The sequence below is a fragment of the Choloepus didactylus genome, chromosome 7, assembly GCF_015220235.1.
Source record: "Choloepus didactylus isolate mChoDid1 chromosome 7, mChoDid1.pri, whole genome shotgun sequence".
In the NCBI taxonomy this organism is placed as follows: Eukaryota; Metazoa; Chordata; class Mammalia; order Pilosa; family Megalonychidae; genus Choloepus; species Choloepus didactylus.
Genome location: NC_051313.1, coordinates 146,308,409 through 146,329,444, shown reverse-complemented (window position 1 = coordinate 146,329,444; position 21,036 = coordinate 146,308,409). Strand labels below are relative to the sequence as shown.

The following is a 21,036-nucleotide window of genomic DNA, read 5'->3' as shown; positions in this document are numbered from 1 at the left end:
AAAATAGCACTATTTACCTCCATTGATGTTATATTTTGCACACACTTCTTGGACTCCTCTATTCAGAGAACTTCAGAGATCACTTCTAACTCTACTTTTCCATGATTTAACTGATTTTAACTAAAATATTCATTTTTATTTCTTTGGTCAATACATTTATTATAAAGAAAAATATGCATTAAATATTATCTTTGGAGCCTTCTTAACACTGTAATGTTATGGCCACATTTTTTATCAAAATGAGAATAGTTTTTTATATTTATAAAAAGAATCCTGAACATTGTAAAAAACAAAACAACATAAACTCAAAAACCCACTATCAGTGAGAACCGATGTGATCATTTTTCCATGTGAACAAATACGTATCTGTATTATCATACTTAAGGCTACATGCCCACTGGACATCTGTACAATTTAGCCCATTACTGATGAAAATTCAGGTTGTTTCCAATGTTAATGTTTAGTTATTATGGATAGTTCTGCAAACATCCTCATTTCTATACTTCCTGGAGGTAGAATTGCTAAATAAATTTTTTAAAAGCACAATTAAACTCTTGATCTATCACTAAACAGCTCTCTAGAAAGGTTATGCCAATTTATAGGTTGAATGATATGAAACTGTCAGTATTTGTGTATTTTCAACCCATAAAAAGACAATGTCATATGGCATGCCCTAACACATTCCTATCATTTCCTTACATTCCAAACACTTAGGACAACATGCAAGAAGACCTTGGGACATTAAAATCATTTATTTTGTGAGAACGGGCACTGGCAATTTTCATAAAGATAGGGATGAAGTCATTTAAACGCAGAGTGCTGTCAACATTAGTAAGCCTGGCCTGTGAAGCATGTGCATACTGACATAGTGGAAGATGTGCAGAACCAGGCATCAGGCCCCTCAGGCTTTCATCCTGCCTCTGTGACTTAGTTGTTGTGGACATGTCCCCTTGCCTGCCCTCCTGGGACTTCATGAGGGGGCTAGAAAGGCTCTTAACACTGCCTGAAGAATTCTACCTTTCTTTTCCCCCTCTGTGCCCCCACTGGAGACATTTTCATTGTTCCTCCTATTTTTGAGGAAACTTTCCTGTGGAAGTCAATGTGAATGGTGAATACATCTGCAACCCCCCACCCCCCCTAAGAATTTAGGAGCAAGGCACACCTGAGGCAAGTCTGAAGCGGTACTGCTGGTTTCCATACAGAAGGGAGAATCTGAATGAGTTAAGTCTGGAGAAATATTGCTGCTATTCATGGCATCTGCTTCTGACATGCTTTCTAATTTTTCATGGAAGTATCCACATCTGAAGGGACAGCATCTGAAGGTAATGGCCAAAATGTTTGATAGTCCTTGTTCCCAAATGTTGAATGATGGAAGGCCTCTTAAAAGAGCAAAACATAATTTTAATGCCTATTAGTGTATGTAAACAAAAAGCTATTTTCCCATCCTTCTTCACAGTAAGAAAATTGCAAAGTTCACTGTCATAAATTTTTAAATGTCATTTTTTGAGTTATTATACAAATAAAAATTTTTAGTTTGAGTGTACCATGGTTACTTTGGTGGTAAATACTGATTTAGGTAAAAACAAGTCAATATGCGTAGCTACTATCCAGTAATTCCCTAAAAGGCTTGGGAACCCAAAGGAAAAGGGATCTCTCAGTTACTTAAGCAAAGGCTCTTTACAGAATATTATCAGAGAGCTGTTAGCTTCCATAAGACACTATATTTCTATTTACTTGATACTTCTATTTTTATTAGTTAGGGTTTTCTAGGGAAACAGAATCAATGAGAGATATCTACGAATATAAGATTTATAAAAGTGGCTCAAGCAACTGTGGGTATGCACGAGTCCAAATTCCATAGGGCAGGCAGCAAACTGGCAACTCCAGTGAAGATGTTCGATGAACTCCTCAGGAAATGAACTGGCAACTTCGACAAACTACTCAGGAAGCAACTGGCAACTTCGACAAACGTGTTCGATCAGGAAACGAACTGGCAACTCCGACGAACTCCTCATGAAACACTTCACTGGTCAGCCAAAGAAGAAGTGAAAGTCCTTTATCTGTCTTGCTTAAAAGTCTTCAACTGATTGATTGGATTAAATCCAGCCAATGGCATTCTCTCACTCTGGAAGACATGCTATTCATTGACATCATCAGTCACAGCTGCAGCCAATTGACTGATGATTTAATAAACCAGCCTGTTGGTTTATTAACCAGTCACAAACATCCTCACAGCAACAGTCAGGCCAGTGCTTGCTTGACCAGACAGCTGGGTACCATCACCTGGCCAAGTTGACACATGAACCTAACCATCACAGTCCACCCCTTGTAAACTTGACAATTATACACATCACCTAAAACATACTTTATCTCTAAGTAAAGAACAATAACAGACATATATTTTGCCTAACAATACTCTGCTGTGCAGCATACAACTGGAAACACACTAAATCTGTCCAGAATAGGGTGCAAGAACTTGAGTGACATTAACTCTTAAAATTGACTTCCTTTAGCTTAAATACAGCAAAATGAACAATACAGCTTATGCCATATGATAAGGGTATAAGACAGAGAAGAAAACAAAGATATTTACTTTACAGACAAATACAAACATACTCATAACAAAACAAGGAGGAAATATTCATGCAATCATAGTCCTCATTTCTGTAACTGGTCACATGGCCATACTTCATATTTATCACTACCTTCCTCTACTACCCATTCCATGTTCCCATTACCCTCAGCAACCACTTCAGCTGGCTGTGGTTCTTTGCCTGGTGGGGTGACCCAAACCTTCATTCCTGAAGTTTCTTGGCCATTGGTAATCCTGCCTAGATTGGGCTGCTTCAGTTTTCCATTGACTTTAATCACAGGGCATGGAAGTACTAAAAGATGCCCTAGGGGATCTCCTGTATTCCAGGAAAACTCTTCTTTACTTCCATTGTGTAGTTGCAGTGCTATTTCCCCTTGATAGTCAGGATCAATCACCCCAGCCAGTACAGTAATCCCCTTCCTTGCCTGTTGATTCAGAGGCATACGAAGCCCAAAGTGGCCAGGTGGCAGTCTTAACTTCCAGTTCAATGGGATTATTGTTGTGTTTCCTGGTGGAAGCATCCTCCTTTTGGAACAAAGACTTGTAGACCAGCAGAGCTTAAGCTTGCGGGGACAGGAAGCAAAATTTTCCTAGTGGATCACTAGGAGTGATAGTGGTGCCACCCTTTTTCCCACCCCTTGATTCCTGGACCCATGAATCCTGGCTATGGGAGAAACAGCACCATAGAGTGGACGCTGATTCAGAGCATACACAGCCTCCTGGAGAACACTGCCCCAGCCCTGCAAGGTATTGCCACCTAGTTGGTGCTGTAACTGAGTCTTCAACAAGACATTCCACCATTCTGTCAACCCTGCTGCCTCTGGGTGATGGGGAATATGGTAAGACCAGAGAATTCCCTGAGCATGTGCCCATTCCCTCAATTCATTTGCTGTGAAGTGGGTTCCTTGGTCAGAAGCAATGCTGTGTGGAATACCATGATGGTGGATAAGGCATTCTGTAAGTCCACGGATGGTAGTTTTGGCAGAAGCATGTCGTGCAGGAAAGGCAAACCCATGTCTGGAGTATGTGTCTATTCCAGTAAGAACAAACTGCTGCCCCTTCCATGATGGAAGTGGTCCAATGTAATCAATTTGCCACCAGGTAGCAGGCTGATCACCTCGGAGAATGGTGCCATATTGGGGACTGAGTGTGGGTCTCTGCTGCTGGCAGATTGAGCACTCAGCAGTGGCTGTGGCCAGGTCAGCCTTGGTGAGTGGAAGTCCATGTTGCTGAGCCCATGCATAACCTCCATCCCTACCACCATGACACTTTGTTCATGAGCGCATTGGGCAATGACAGGAGTTGCTGGGGAAAGAGGCTGATTGGTATCCACCAAATGGGTCATTTTATCCACTTGGTTATTAAAATCTTCTTCGGCTGAAGTCACCCTCTGGTGAGCATTCACATGGGACACAAATATGTTCATGCTTTTTGCCCACTCAGAAAGGTCTATCCACATACCCCTTCCCCAGACTTCTTTGTCACCAATCTTCCTATCATGTTCCAAGTCCCTGACCATCCAGCCAAACCATTAGCAACAGCCCATGAATCAGTATACAGATGCACCTCTGGCCAGTTCTCCTTCCAAGCAAAGTGAACAACCAGGTGCACTGCTCGAAGTTCTGCCCACTGGGAGGATTTCCCCTCACCACTGTCCTTCAGGGACATCCCAGAAAGGGGCTGCAGTGCTGCAGCTGTCCACTTTCGGGTGGTGCCTGCATATCATGTAGAACCATCTGTAAACCAGGCCCGAGTTTTCTCTTCCTCAGTCAACTGATTGTAAGGAACTCCCCACGATGCCATGGATATGGGCTGGGAAAGAAAAGGTAATGTAGCAGGAGTGGAGGCCATGGGCATTTGGGTTACTTCCTCATGTAACTTACTTGTGCCTTCAGGACCACTTGAGCTCTATCTCGTATATACCATTTCCATTTTATGATGGAGTGCTGCTGTGCAAGCCCAACTTTATGACTTGGCAGGTCAGACAACACCCAGCTCATGATAGGTAACTCAGGTCTCATGGTAACTTGATGGTCCATGGTCAAGCATTCTGTCTCTACTAAGGCCCCTAAGGCCCAGTAGCAGGCCAACAGCTATTTCTCAAATGGAGAGTAGTTATCTACAGAGGATGGTAAAGCTTTACTCCAAAATCCTAAGGACCTGCATTGTGATTCTCCTATATGAGCTTGCCAAAGGCTCCAAACAGCATCTCTATTTGCCACTGACACTTCCAGCACCTTGGGTCAGCTGGATCATATGGTCCAAGTGGCAGAGCAGCTCACACAGTAGCCTGGACCTGTCAAAGAGCCTCATCTTATTCCGGTCCCCACTCAAAACTAGGAGCTTTTCTGGTCACTTGGTAAATGGGCGGGAGTAGCACCCCAAATGAGGAAAACATTGTCTCCAAAATCCAAAGAGGCCAACTAAGCATTGTGCCTCTTTTTTGGTTGTAGGAGGGTCCAGATGCAATAGCTTATCCTTCACCTAGAAGGGATATCTTGACAGGCCCCACACTGCTGGACATCTAGAAATTTTACTGAGGTGGAAGGCCCCTGTATTTTTGTTGGATTTATCTCCCATCCTCTGCCACACAAATACCTTACCAACAAATCTAGAGTAGTTGCTACTTCTTGCTCACTAGATCCAATCAACATATCATCAATATAGTGGACCAGTGTGATGTCTTGTGGGAGGGAGAAACGATCAAGATCCCTGCGGACAATATTATGACATAGAGCTGGAGAGCTGATATAACCCTGAGGTAGCACAGTGAATGTAAACTGCTGGCCTTGCCAGCTGAATGCAAACTGTTTCTGGTGGTCCTTACTGACAGCAATTGAGAAAAAACATTTGCCAGATCAATAGCTGCATACCAGGTACCAGGGGATATGCTGATTTGCTCAAGCAATGATACCACATCTGGAACAGGAGCTGCATTTGGAATCACCATGTGGTTAAGCTTACGATAATCCACTGTCATCCTCCAAGACCCATCTGTTTTCTGGACAGGCCAAAAAGAACTGAATGGGGATATGATGAGAATCACCACCCTTCATCCTTCAAGTCCTTAAGAGTGGCATTAATCTCTGCAATCCCTCTAGGAATCTGGTATTGCTTCTGGTTTACTATTTTGCTAGGCAGGGGCAGTTCTAGTGGCTTCTACTTGGCCTTTCCCATCATAATAGCCCTCAATCCACAAGTCAGGGAACCAATGTGAGGATTCTGCCAGTTGCTGAGTATGTCGATTCCAATTATGCATTTTGGCACTGGGGAAATAACCACCGAATGGGTCCGGGACCCACTGGACCCACTGTGAGATGGACCTGAGCTAAGACTTCATCGATCACCTGACCCCCATAAGCCCCAACTCTGATTGGTGGACCAGAGTGATGTTTTGGGTCTGCTGGAATTAATGTCACTTCTGAACCAGTGTCTAATAATCCACGAAATACCTGATCATTTCCTTTTCCCCAATGCACACTTACCCTGGTAAAAGGTCATAGGTCTCCCTGGAGAAGGCTGGGAGGAAGATTGACAGTATAAATTTTTGGCAGTGAAACAGGGTCCTTCCCCAAGGGTACCTGGCCTTCCCCTCATTCAAGGTGCTCTGGATCTGTAAACTATCTCAACTCTGGGAATTGATTAAGGGGCCGTGACTCTCTGTTTTTGTAATTCAAGGGAGACTTTTGTTCACTTGACCTAGACTTCTTCGGCTTATATAGTTCAAACAAGAATCTAGTCGATTGCCCATCTATTTTACTACTTGGTACTCCATGATCTACTAGCCAATGCCGTAAGTCTCTGCGAGTCAGATTATTTTGATTGCTACTTTGAGCCTGTTTACCATTATGGTAGCCACACCCACCTTGTCTGTGGCAATTAACTGCAGTCACTTGACTTCTGCCAACTCAGGATCCAATTATCCCCATTGTGTTTAAGGATTCCAGCTCAGTGACAGCAGTTCCTACAGTAATAGCTGACCTACAGAGAAGGGCAACTACAGACCTCTTCAGGGATGATGGAGCTAGTCTTACAAATTTATTCCTCACAGTCCTGGTAAAAGGTGTGTCCTCTGGACATTCCAGGGGTGTGTGAGCAGGTCTTCCATGATAAATCCATTCTAACATTCCACTCTCTCTAAGCCTTTGAATCCCCTCCCCTACATTATACCAGGGCAGTTCTGGCATTTCAACCTCCAGTAATGCCGGCCACCTTTTGATCCATGTTTCAGCCAACCACCCAAACTGTTAATGCCCTTTCTAACCCCTTGAGCTACAAAACTGAATGCAGAAACTCTGCTTAGTGGGCCCATATCAGTAAATTCAGCCTGATCCAACCGTATATTCCTTCCACCATTATCTCACACCGTTAATATCCATTCCTACACATATTCCCCTGGTTTCTGTCTGTGTAAGTTGGAAAACTCATGCAGTTCTTTTGGAGTATAGCGTACTTCCTCATGGGTCATACTTTGTACCTCACCCTTCAGGGACTGTTAGGACTTTAGTTATAGGTCTTGAAGCAAAGACTGGCGGTGGGGGTGGGTTATGAAAAGAATTAGAATTATCCCTCAAGCCATTTACCTCAGGACATTCTGTAGCATTTTCATCTATTAAAACAGGATTTATCTCTCCAGAGGAGTGACGGCTGCTTCCTCAGGGGAGGTGATTACAGGATCAGCAGGCACTGAAAAGTTAATCTCTAGGTGGAGGTTGGATGGCAAGCTCCTTAGGGCAGACTGGAGGTGGGGAAGCTGTTTCCTCAGGACAGCCCTCTACAGGTAAATCTAATAATGACCCAGCAGAATCCAGGGTTCCAATGTCCTCACTGCCATTATTATCAATCCGTATGTCCCCATCCCAAATTTTAGGATCCCATTCTTTTCCAATCAATGCCTTTACTTTAACAGCAGACACCCTGAGAGGATGAGATTTTAGTTTACGTTGTAAATCTGCTACTCGCACAATAAGAGTCTGCATCTGGTTTTCAGAAATCTCAAGTCTGAGGCCACAGGAAATAAGATTTTCTTTCAGGGCACATACAGAAACCTTTACATCTGTCATATGGCATTTAAGTTTTAAATTTGAAGCCTTTAGCTCTTCCCTTTCTCTTATAACTTTATCCAACATATCTAAGAGCAGCCAGCCAACATCATTATACCTCTTAATTCTGTAAAACTATGTGAAGGTGTCAAAAACACTGTCACCCAGAGCCTTGCTTCATACAAGAGTATGATTAGGAGAGTCAAATGGTGCTATTTTGTGTATCTCCTTTGCCAACTCATGCCATGTACTGTCAGTGCCCTCTTGATTATTGGAAATGGAGTCATTAGTTCCTTTGATCTAATCAGAATAGAAAATAAAGTGTAAAAGCTCATTTTAAGATTCTGTTTCTCAAGAACCACCCCCACTCCTGGTACCAAGTTGCATTAATTAGGGTTCTCTAGGGAAACAGGATCAATGAGGAATATCTATGAATATAAGATTTATAAAGTGTCTCATGCAACTGTGGGTATCCATGAGTCCAAGTTCTGTAGGGCAGGCAGCAAACTGGCAACTCCAGTGAAGATGTTCGATGAACTCCTCAGGAAATGAACTGGCAACTTCGATGAACTCCTCAGGAAACATTTCGCTGGTCAGCTGAAGAAGTGAAGGTCCTCCATCTGTCTCACTTAAAAGTCTTCAACTGATTGGATTAAATCCAGCCAATAGCATTCTCTCATTGTGGAAGACAAGCCCTTCGTCGATGTCATCAGTCACAGCTGCAGCCCATTGACTGCTGATTTAATAAACCATCCTGTTGGTTTATTAACCAGCCACAGATATCCTCACAGCAACAGTCAGGCCAGTGCTTGCTTGACCAGACAGCTGGGTACCATCACCTGGCCAAGTTGACACATGAACCTAACCATCACACTATTCAAATACCTCATTCTCAAGTGAAATCCAACACTGCAATCAGTTTTCCCTCCTCACTTTCTTACAACACACCTATTTTCTTAGGTACTTGGGTTTGAAAATTTGGCATCTGCTTCAGCAAACAGGCTACTCAGTTAACAAGTCTTGTCAGTTTCTCCTTTAAATACTTCTTCACAGCCCATGTTTTCTTTCCATTCTTTATGGTATACCACTGGCCCATGCCCTGGTGATCTCCTCACGTGTGCCTGGAGATTGGAATGGAAAGAATGTCCAACCAAACTGAGACCAGAGTCTTCTGCTCATTGAGGCCCTCCATAACTTGGGCCTACATTTCCTACCCAGTACTCCCATGCTCTAGTCAGGTCAGGTTCATTTCCCTGCAAATAGATCATGTTCCTAACCACTTTGGTATTGCACTGGCATGTGCCTTTCTCTCCTGAAAACTTCCCAACTAACCTAGTTTCATTCATCTATTTCTTTGAATTCCTAGGATATCTTCAGTCTCGATACCTCTCAATTCAGCACCTATTTGTTTACTGTTTGAGTCTTCACCACTGTTTCAAGTACATTAGTGTCTGTATTTATAGATTATAAGCATCTTATGAGAAGTCCATTTGTGGTTTTTCAATACCACTTAAAACAGATCCCTGTTGTCCACACAGTAAATAGACTACATCTTGCATTCCAATTATTTATTTCTATTAAACCCTCTCAAGCTACAGGCACTACCCACTTGCCTAGATGAGTTACTTGATTTGCTAAGGGTTAATTGTTATAAAACCTATAGCACTATTTGGTAAAGTATAAAAGCCAATAAGCCAAGCAAGCAAGTCAGAATTGGGAAAAAGGCTAACTTCATGCCCACCTTTTCCCGGTCTTGTAAACATATAACGTTGCCTAGGTCGTGGGGAAAGGGACCTGGAAAATCCTTGTTTTATTGTCCAAATGCAAAAAAAAGGCAAAGGCCTTGTTTTATTTTTTGCTGTTGTTAATCAGAACTTCTAACTGCACTTTTACAACTTAATTCACCCTCTCATGTGGCACTGCAGAATCTGCCACATTTTACAGTTAGTTATAAATTTTCCATGTTCATTTCTGTCCTTACCAGTTTTCTTATGTTACATTTCAAAAATATTTGTTAAAAATTTGACTAGATATTCCAGAGACATTCTAAAGTTCTTTTAAAACAGGCTTTAAAAGAGGTGTCACTAGAGTTACCGGCAAAAATTCTAAGGTTTTGTTTTTAATTTCTTTTCAGTCACACGACAGCTTTAACTTCTTAAGGCACTTGTCTCATTTACACCTCAAAGCAATGCACCAAACTTTTTAAGCCGCAAAGTGTGCTCACTTCCAGGCTCCGTAGAGTTTCTTGGATCTACAACAGGGATTTCGTGCTTCCTCCCTCTGCACCGTGTTTCGTGGGAGAGAGAACGCTTTTCATCCTTTCCCACAGATGGCTTTTAACAACTCGCAGTTGGGATCCAAGCATGTTGGAACCACCGCGTTGTGACGTCGGCCCGAACCCAGCCAATCTAAGCCGGGACAGGCGCCCACGGAATTCTGACGCCCCTTGCAGCCCTAGAGGGCTTAGATGTCTCTGTGCCCGGCGATCTGAAGTTAAGCGATTGTGACCATCCCCCAGGCTAAATAGCCTGTGGACTCTGCCGAATCCTTCTGCACGAGGAAACACAAAGTAAGGAGCAGAACTACGAAGGAATGGCCGGCACTAGGAATCTCCTTTTGCGCACTCTCCAGAGCGACTCCCACTCGCCCACCCCGGCGCAGGGGCGGGACTTCCGCGTAAGAGTTCCTGGGTGGGCGGAGCTTCTTGTCGGGGCCCGGCTTCCTGTCGGAGCGGGTTTCCGGTCTGGGCGGACCAGGGTGTCCCGGCGTTTTGTCCCGCTTGTTCCCGGCACGTGGCTCAGGGCAGTTGGCGTGGGGGCTTCTGAGCGGTTGGAGAGTTAGTGACCTGTGGGGACGCCGTTGCACCGGCTGTCGGTAAACCGTCTCTGTGCCGTTCGCCCTCCCCGTGCGGCCCTACGGTGGGGGCCTGCCGCGCTTGCGTCATGGACTACCGGCGGCTGCTGATGAGCCGGGTGGTCCCTGGGCAGTTCGACGACGCGGATTCCTCCGACAGGTGACAGCCGTTGAGGACACCGATATTATCCGGATTCTGCTCTTTCCTCCTCCTCGCCCCCCTTGTGGGAGTTCACATTTACTAGTGGGCTGGGGGAGACTGGTAATTCATGTCTCAGGGTCTTTCTTAAAAGTCTGTTGCTGCTTTCTTCCTCTCAGCTGGGGTCTTTCGTCCCAGTTTACGGCAGGGTCAGTGATAGCCAGGTGGCCACGGGGGGTCCAGGGTTTCTTGTTAGTATGTAAGTTCCTTGGGAGGTAGAAGTGAGGATAAGGATTGGAAACAGAGGTTTTTTTTGCTTTACCTACATTCATCATCTTCTGTGCGCCATGGCCTATACTCCACGCTGGAGGAAATGATGACCAAGGCAAACCAAGTTCTTACTGGCATGGAATTTTACCTTGTATCTGGGGTGAGGGGCAGACAATTGAATACAAAAAAGCAAATAAGTACGAAAAAGTAAAATAGGGTGATGATTCTAGTCCAGTTCTAGAAGACAAGGAGATACTAACCACGGGAAGAGCTGAGGGTATAGCAGTTCAGGCAGAGGAGACAGAAAATACAAAGGCCCAAAGGTGGGGTCCTTCCTGGCTGTGAAGGGAAGAGCTAGAGGCCAGTGTACCTAAAGCACAGGGAAGGTAGTTGAGAAGATTGGTAGGCAATGATAAAGGGGTGAGGAGGGGCCACATTCGTGTGGATCCTTACAAGTGATGGTAAGGAGTTTAGATATTATTTGATATCTCATAGAAAGCCATAGGAGGGCTTTTAGCAGGGGAATTATGTTATTTAATTTATGACTAGAAAGAATTGTCTGCCCTGTAGTTGGTGGTGATGGAGGGTAAGAGTGGAAGTAGAGAGATCAGTTGAAAATAATAGTTATCTAGTTCATAGATGATGGTTACTAGAGCTATAAGTAACTTAGGATCATAGGGATCAGTTTCGTAGGTAGAAATGACAGAGTTGGGCAGTAGATTGGATGTGGGGTATGAGGAAAAAGAATGAAGGGTAACTCTTCTTTAAAAGCAAAATGAAACAATTATTTTGGAGTTCCAAGAAAATGGTTTTTACTTAGATTGCAGTAAGGATTCATATGGGTTCATTAAAAGTTTGTAAGTCTTTCTATCAATTGGGGAGTTTTCAATAAACACATGTTGACCACTTTCTATGTGCCAGATCTGGTGTTAGGTCACAGGGAAACATTGGTAAACAAAAACAGCTTCATCCTGGATGACACAGAGCTTATGCTCTAGCAGGGGAAACATATTAAATAATTAGGCAAATAATTTGTATTAGAATTAGGTAAACACTACAAAGGAGAAATAGGTGACAATCAGGGAAGACTTACCTTAGCAAGTGGGAGTCAAATGACACTGGAAAGATGAGGGTTTAGCCAGAGAAATGGGAAGGGCGTTCCCGGTTTATGTTTATAGATCAGCTTGAAGAAGCTGATCCATACAGAATGGAGTGAACAGTTAATGGTAAGGAGAGTGCACTGGTTTACTATCCACCATGGGGTATGGTGAGGATAAACCAGTGCTACTCCAGTGGGAGCAGTTTCACCCCCCCCCCCCAAGGGACTTTTGACAACCTCTGGAGACATTTTTTGTTGTCACAACTTACGGAAGTGGGGGTAGAGACCAGGGATGCTGCAGCATATCCTAAACTACTCTACTAAACCTGAAAGTTCACGTATAGCAAAAAAAAAAGACTAGTTTCTCAGTTTGACAATCCCTACTTCTATTATTTTATTCCCTGAGCTTGTCCCCTGCATTCACCATTTCTTCCCTTTATAAGCAAGGGTGATTTGGGGTTCTCTGTGTACTATATTAAATCCTAACACAGCCCCTTTTTTACATGGTGGAATTGAGTTCAAGGAAAATCTGCCTGAGATTTATTCCCAAGTTGAAAACTTCTGTTAAAACCATCTGTGAATGATTTTCCTGGTCAGATGATTCAGGACTAATCAGAGGCAGTTCAGCAGAGACAATAATGATACAAATCTTTCATTAAGGCAGAAAGGGTTTTAACACTTGATGTACTTACTCCCTGCTAGGACTTGGGCATGGAGAATAAGCAAGCTACTGCAACAGAACTCTGAAAAACTGGAGAATTTGCTATTTAAGATTGAGTTTATTAGGAGATGTGCTGTAAGGGAACCTTTTACATTTATCTGTATACAATATAGTCTGTTTTATGGTAACTAAATGCATATGTGAGTTGTGAGTCCGATGAGAATATGTGTAAAGATGTCAGAACATTGTTATTTCTAGTGAAAACAGAGACGTGAGAAAAATGAAAACAGAGGATGGCATTCTCTTTGAAGACCTTCAGAATAATGTGAATGAGAAGGCAGGTGAAGATGAGATAGAAGAGGAAGAGGAGGAGGACTATGATGATGATGATGATTGGGATTGGGATGACAGAGTTGGAAAACTCACAAAAGGGTCTCCCTCAAATGGAAGAAGTAACCCACAGGTATTCTATAAATGATCCTATATGTCTTTAGGTTGTCTGCTTCTGCCTTTTTTAAAAGGATTTTCATTGAGTCCTCATGAAACAGAATAACTGAAAAAATTTCCCGGTTTATATTGTTCTGTGGTCCCAGCCTTTATTGGTAATCATTCTTTGTCTTTTCTGTATTTCTGATCATTTTACGGGTATAGATTCTTTCCATAATCGGTTAATTTTAAAGGAGTTATTTAAGGTGTAATAAATTTATGAGCTTAAAAATCTTCATAGGAAAGGACACAGATAGGCAGTTTACTACAAATGGTTAAGAAACATGGAGGAAAAGTTCAAGTAAAAAAATGCAAATTAAATGTGTAGCCAAACCATGTTTTCACCTATGAAACAGTGACACAAAATATATAATTGATGGTCAAGTGAATAGGTACAGTTAAATTGGCAGTATATGATAAAAGCAATAAAAGTATACAAATCCTTTCACTCAGCAGTTCTTCTAGTGGGTGTACCAAGACTTATTTACAAGAGTGATCATGCAGTATTAGTATTGTTTATGGTAGAGAAACATTGGAAACAACCTAAGGTCCCCACGATGGCAAATTGGTTAAATTTGCTATTGGACAGATCATTCACACAATGAGATATTATATGGCCATAAGAAATATTGCAAGGGAAGACTAATGTTAATGACATGGAGAAAATATGTTCATGATCTACCTTCTACCATGTGCAAAAAAAACAAGTTACCAAACTATACTTCATGCCTGCATATGAAACTGAAAGTACTGAATGGGTCCATTATATGCGGAGCCATAAGATTGCCATGGGCATCTTCCTGGAACATAAAAGGTTTTTGAAAGATGAAGGGAAAAAAGCCCAAACAATATTCATATGATGTTAAGACAGAGCTATATCATGGACTAGAGTACATAAATTTTTTAAATAACCAAAGAAATTTTACATACTTCTGGTCTTGTTTTGGTAACCTCACCATTCATTTATTAGTAAGACTTCGGGCAGTTTTGACATGGTGTGCATATAATCCCTTTAGAAAAAGCCTGGGGGAAAAAAGACTGGAAGTATATTGCTGAAATGTTAACTATAGTCTTTGGGTACCAAGACTATAGGTGATTGAAAAAAATTTTTTGCCTTAGTTTTCTACCATAAACACATTATTTTAATAAAAGCTTACTTTGAAAGTTAAATTTAATAGATTTTTTTTAATTTTATACAAATAAAAATCTCAGCCTCAAAATTCTATGCTAAGATAACAAGATTGAATTAGTCATTGTTAGCAGTCCTTTTTATCTATACTTTCTTCTTTTATTTTTGGGTTCTAGATGTTGTCTTTGTTTTTGCTGCCTCTTTACATGCATAGCATCAGTCTAAGGGCTGAAGCCTCAAACTTACTCTTTCCCTTTCTTGAGATGCTCAGCCCAAAGGAAGTTCTTAGAATCAATCTAATGTTGGTCTTAGCTCTTGATTATACACTTTGGGGGTCAATGAACATTCTCAAGTTTTAAATCTATAAACCAGTCAAATTAGAAAACTGCATTTAATTTTAATTTATTATTTATTATAGGGAGGGATACATTGCAGTTAAAAAACCCTAGGGTGTGCAGACTTATTTTCTAGCTAATAACTTCAACTTACCCCTATTTCAATTTTTTTTTTGTGCAAATTTGATTGAGTCTTATCTTTTCTTAGGTTATTTCTCACATTGATACTTTAAGAGCTAAATATGAACCAAGGGAAAAAATTTGTGATCATAAACTTTAGGTTTTTATTTATATCTAATGCCCTCAACTCTGGAACTCATTTCTTCTAGGCAAATCGACAGACTTCCAATTGCAGTTCAGCCAAAATGTCTACTCCAGCAGACAAGGTCTTACGGAAGTTTGAGAATAAAATTAATCTTGGTGAGTATATAGAATATATTACTTCACTGAGCTATGGAACATTTTTTAGAAACCACAAAATGTTTCAACATTTTATTATTGTATCAAGAAATGAGTATATTTAAGTGTTGCTGGCTAATAACTCTTAGAGAAAAATAAAAGCTTTTAATGATTAAAAAAATGGATTTACCTCAACACCGGGGCTTGCTCTTGTGAAACTTATGGCTGTAAAAGGGAGGCTAAGCCTTCCTATAATTATGCCTAAGAGCACCTCCAGAGAACCTCTTTTTTTACTCAGATGTGGCCTGTCTCTCAAAGCCCAGATTGGCAAATAATTGCATTAACTTCTCCCCCCGTGGGGCTTGACTCCCAGAGGAGTGAATCTCCCTGACGACATGGGACAACTTCCAGGAATGAGTCTGGCCCTGTTATCGAGGTATTAAAAATGCCTTCTTGATCAAAAGGGGGAAAAGAAAGGTAAAAAATAAGGTTACAGTGGCTGAAATTTCAAATAGTTGAGAGGCTATCCTGGAGATTTCTCTTATGCAAGCTTCAGCTAGATATCCCAGATGGCCACAGTATGCCATGCCCTTACCAACAGTAGTCCCAAAATAGCTAGGTCCCTATCTGAGATTCTATAAAAGTTTCACTAAGTTTATCTCTCAGAAACTTAAATCCAACGGCATGTTCCTATGCCAGAACAAATCCTAAAACCCAGAGGCAATAGCCTCTTTAAGAACAACAGTCAGATGCAGCTCCCTTCCGCCTAATGTTGACACCCCTTTTCAATATGATCAAGTTATGGTGGTCTCTGCCTACATAACCCCTGAAAATCGAGAAAATGATTAAATGAGAGGAAGGGTTAGAAATAGACAAGATAGGATTTAACAAAGGATTACAGATACTGAATCTTTATATAATAATTTTTTTTTAGATGCTAGGGTATTAGAATTGCTAGGAAAAAAAAACTGAAAAGGTGGAACTGTAATCTGTAACCTTTGAAATTTGCTCTGTAGCTACTCATTACATTGTACATTGCAAGTTATCACCTTTCTGTATATGTCTTATATTTCACAATAAGGAAAGAACTGAAACTGTGAAACTGTAACCCATGAACATTCTTTGCAATTTGCTCTCTAACTACTTGTTAAATTGTACTTTGAAAGTTATCACTGTCATTTATATATGTTAAATTTCACAATAAAAATGAATTTTTTTTTAAATGGCTTTAGGGAAAGACTTTAGCTGATACTTTAGTTCTGTTTTCTTGTCTGTTATAGGAGCAAGAAGTTACAGACATCCATTTAAGCTATTGTCTGTTTTGTATTAAATTTGGTAGTAGGATCATCTTGTAGGATGTTGAAAATAGTAGTGTTTTTGTAGTTATTTTGTTTCATTCAACTTTTTAGTTCAGAGTTAAATCTTAAAATGAGCTGTTGAATTAGCACCTGCAGGGAAAGAGAATGCTAATTTGAACACCCAGACCTTGAAGAATGCAGGGTCGTCTTTCTCCTTATAGATATAGATGCCTTGTTACAAATCCAGCACAGTGTCTCTCATATAAACTGTCAACAAATACAGATTGATGAATATGGTATTTTAGGGTCTCCACTGCCTATCAAGGACCTATAATTTGTAAAGAAACTGTATTTTTTAGAATTAAACCTGGAATTTAGGCAGATACATCATCTGTTGGTTGTACAAATTTTTAACAATTTATGTAATTTAATGTATGCAGGTAAAGTATTTTTCAGGGATTTCTGCATCTAGATTTCTATGGCTCAGAAGTTTCAGCTGTTGTGATGGAAGTAACAATACCTGTTATTAAGAAAACAAATTGGTGCTTACCTTCAAAACTTAAAAAAAAAAACAAAACTATTAAAATGTATCCTATTTATAATAGAGTTTAGAAAATATAAAAAAAGCAAGAAGGTGATGTATCCTATTGTTAATATGTTAATAGTCTTTTTTATTGTCTTTTTGTTTCACATATTCTTTACACTGTTTTTTTGTTATTTTTAGATAAGCTTAATGTTACTGATTCTGTCATAAATAAAGTCGCTGAAAAGTCTAGACAAAAGGAAGCAGATATGTAAGTAATATTTTGACTAAAATGCAGCTTACAGGGAATAATTTTAGGCAAATTAAGTAGCATTTAGTCAAATCTTTTGCAGAAGATGTTTATTTTATGCAAAAAAATTTTTTTTTTAGCTTAAATGAGGGTAACTTATGCCTTTATAAATTGACAATATTAAAGCCTTCTTACGAAATAAATGGTAAAACTATAATCTTGTGATATTCATTGATTTGCTCTCATGATGATAACGGTGTTTGTAGATTTCAGTTTAAACTAAAATGTTAGCACGTAAAAATGCTTCCTTTTTTAGGATTTGTTGAGAAGTGTTCCCTTCCGCAAAGCATTTTTTAAAAATTCAAAGGAAGACTAAAAGCTAAATAATGATCTGAGAATTGTTTGAGTTACACTTTGGTGATTTCTCAAAGCCAGTTGTTTAAGGTCTGGTTAACTTCTCTTACGTGCTAATAATTCTAAAGCATTAATAGTGTATTATAGAAAATGACACTTCAGACCATACAACCAGCAGTGTTAGAATGGAACTTAAAAACCAGTTTTCTTCTGATATATTGCTATGTCCAAGAGCTGCTAACTTTTGGAGAAATGTCATAACTTATTTCTCTGAAGTGTCTGAATCTTTGTGGATCTTTACTCATTTAGGCTAGCATGCCTGTGAGTGAGCTGGAGCTAATCAGAATCTGCAGAACTCAGTTACCATTGTGAAACAGTAAAAGCTTGTGTCTATGTAGACAAGCTTTATAAATGACTTTAATTCTGTACTGATAGACTCATCAAAGATTTGCAGGACAGTAGAAGCAGACTCAGTGTTTTCTTTTCCCTAGCGTAGTTCACTTCACCTGCTGCTCTTTTATTTACTGGTTCTAAAATATCTCGTGGGTGCTGTGTAGAAATATTTTTTCCTTACCAAAAATATGCTACTTTTTCCCTTAGGGAGTTGAGTTGTTTATTAAGGGGAAGTGAAGGTAGTCTCACTGGTAATGAAACTTCAAAGAGATCATGAAATCTGTCGTTAAGGAAATTACCTATTTAGGAATGTTCATGCAATGATGTACATTTAAAAGCTTTTTATTTTGACTTCTCTCACTGAATTTTGAAAATGTCAGCTATACATTTTTGTATTTTAGGTATCGCATCAAAGATAAGGCAGACAGAGCAACTGTAGAACAGGTACATTTGAAATGTATTGGAAGCTCTAATTTTAAATTAGCATTTATTTTTTTCTGAATATAGTTTTCTTTTCATCCTTCTTGCTTCATGCTGTGTTAGCTAAAATTACTCCTTTTTATAGTTTCGTTTAATGACTTTTTTTTAAAATTCAGTTTTATTGAGATATATTCAAATACCATACAATCATCCATGGTTTACAATCAGTTGTTCACAGTACCATCATATAGTTGTGTTTTCATTATCCCAATCTATTTTTGAACATTTGCCTTATACCAGAAAGAATCAGAGTAAGAATAAAAAATAAAAATAAAAAAGAACACCCAAATCTTTCCCCCATGCCTCCCTATTTTTCATTTAGTTTTTGTCCCCATTTTTCTACTCATCCATCCATACACTGAATAAAGGGAGTACAATCCACAAGATTTTCACAATCACACTGTCACCCCTTGTAATCTACATTGCTGTACAATCATCTTCAAGAGTCAAAGCCACTGGGTTGGAGTTTGGTAGTTTCAGGTATTTACTTCTAGGTATTCGGATACATTAAAACCTAAAAAGTGTTATTATATAGTGCGTAAAAATGTCTGCCAGAGCTACCTCTCGACTCCATTTGAAATCTCTCAGCCACTGAAACTTTATTTCGTTTCATTTCACATCCCCCCTTTGGTCAAGAAGATGTTCTCAATCCCCCGACGTCGGGTCCAGATTCATCCCTGGGAGTCATGTCCTGCATTGCCAGGGAGATTTATACCCCTGGGAGTCAGGTCCCACGTAGAGGGGAGGGCAGTGAGTTCACCTGCCATGTTGGCTTAGTTAGAGAGAGAGAGAGGGCCACATCTGAGCAACAAAGAGGCACTCAAGGGGAGACACTTAGGCACAATTATAAGCAGGTTTATCGCTTAATGACTTTTTATAGATAAATTTCTCATTAAAGTCATGGTCCTTTGTGACTCTGTGACACCACCATGTGGTGCCTTCCCCTTCTCAGGAGAAGCAGAAGAGGTCAGCAGACTAGGAATCTTATCTCTTGTCCTAAGCAAGTTCTACGGGAATTTTGTGAGCTTTCCCAGAAGATAGGTTGGGTGTCTGCCACAAAGTATGGAGGGAAGAGAAGCAGGGTGGGGGTGGGGGGAGTGGTGCCTTAAATTTCCAATTAGGAACCCTTTTCTTTTCTTAGAAGTTATGCTTGTTCTTTCTATTCAGGAATGTGGGGAAATTGGCCCCTATTTGGCCCATATATAGAGGGCGGTGATGGGATGTTAGGTCATGGTGTGAAGAAGGAAAAGGGTTGGAGCATTGCCCCTGCTGCCCTGCCGCCCCTCTTCCCCACCCAGACGCATATGCACACACACACATTTTGGAACAGTAGTGTCTTTGACATGCAGATCCTTGGGTTTAAGGCACAGGCACCCTTTCTAACAGCTACCTCCATCCCCAAGGGAGTAGCACCTAATGGTTTGTGCAGGTGAAGAATTCCACCTTCAGTCAGGTAGGAGCAGCATGTGGAGTCTGTGTCTTCTTTGTCCTCTTATTTATTTTGTGTGATATCTTTTTTGTGATTAAAAACCAAGTATGTTGTAGGCCAAAGAGAAGTGGTAGTAAGTAGCCTTAATTCTCAAAGACCCTGAGATAATTCTCAAAGACCCTAAAATAATTTAAGCAGGAAATCCTTCCTTTCCTTTTCTGTTTAAAGTTTAATTTTGAAGGATAGAGTGCATATCCTGAGTCTTAAGCTGTCTTTTAAAATATATACTTATCTATAAATTTGATTATCATATTAAACTATTTTATTTTAAGCCATTTGGTCTGTTGCTTTTTTCCTATGCCCCTAAATTGTATAACTACCAATCTGGCAGAAGCACAGTTCTCTGCTTCTCTTTTCTGTACCCAACCAGCTTTTTGTCTTGTCAGACACTTCAATTCTTCTCTAGTTGCAATGGTTGTGTTTGGTTTTATTCCTATAGTTTTCCAGGGTTGTTTGGTTTCTATTAACTTTACATCTCTGGGGTGATCACCACCACCTTGTTGGAGGATAGACCAAAAAGTTTTGGCCAGTAGACACTTTGTCACTCTCTTTTCAGGCCACATACAGTCTATAGGGTAATCTTCTGCCTCTTTTTTTAAAAAAATACAGCCCTTTAAAAATAATAGAAACCATTCTGGATTTGGCCCATGGGCTGTAGTGTGCTGCCCCTGGTTTAGAGCTGCCCGTCCGGTATGGGAACCCCTGGACGCATGGGCCTGTGAGCACTGGAAATGTAGCCAGTCACAATTGAGATCTGCTGTTAGCGTGATCTATACGCTGGGTTTTGAAGACTCAATACGAAGAACAGAAAGTGAAGTGTCTTAGAATTACGTTTTGAAATAACAGTGTTTATGATACAATGAGTTAAATAAAATATATTAAAATTTATTTCACTTGTTCTGTTTAAAATGTGACTTGAAAATCTAAAATTATTTATGTGGCTTGCATTGTAGCTTTATTTGCTGACATTGGTCCAGAGTCAGTTTCTGCCTTCCTTGGGCTTAAGCCTTTGATATCTATGACTGACTGAGTTTGTTGGTTTGTTGTCCCTCTGGGTACTTTGACCTTCATCTAATTTATTTATTTAAAAAATCATTATTTATTAATAAGTAAAAATTTATTTATCAAAAACATAATAGTGATTCTCATTTAGTCATCCTTGAGAGTGTACTACCCTTATACTTTTCAGTTTATTGTCAGATGCTTTGATGAGAAATAATTTGGTTCCGTCTTTCTGCCTTTT

General features: G+C 40.3%; 1 protein-coding gene across 2 annotated transcripts in view; it reads left to right on the top strand.

Annotated features, from left to right (window-relative positions):
* Positions 1–10,371: 10,371 nt before the first annotated feature.
* RIOK1 (RIO kinase 1) overlaps positions 10,372–21,036 on the top strand; it is a 33,241-nt gene continuing 22,576 nt past the window's right edge. Inside the window, exons 1-5 of one of the 2 annotated variants that reach the window (XM_037843775.1) lie at positions 10,372–10,648; positions 12,916–13,120; positions 14,937–15,027; positions 17,029–17,098; positions 18,226–18,268. In XM_037843775.1, the coding sequence (XP_037699703.1) occupies positions 10,578–10,648; positions 12,916–13,120; positions 14,937–15,027; positions 17,029–17,098; positions 18,226–18,268 (480 nt within the window). In that variant the 5' untranslated portion in view covers positions 10,372–10,577. Of the gene's footprint in view, positions 10,751–12,915; positions 13,121–14,936; positions 15,028–17,028; positions 17,099–18,225; positions 18,269–21,036 lie in introns of both variants that reach the window. The other variant, XM_037843776.1, reaches the window with a different exon arrangement.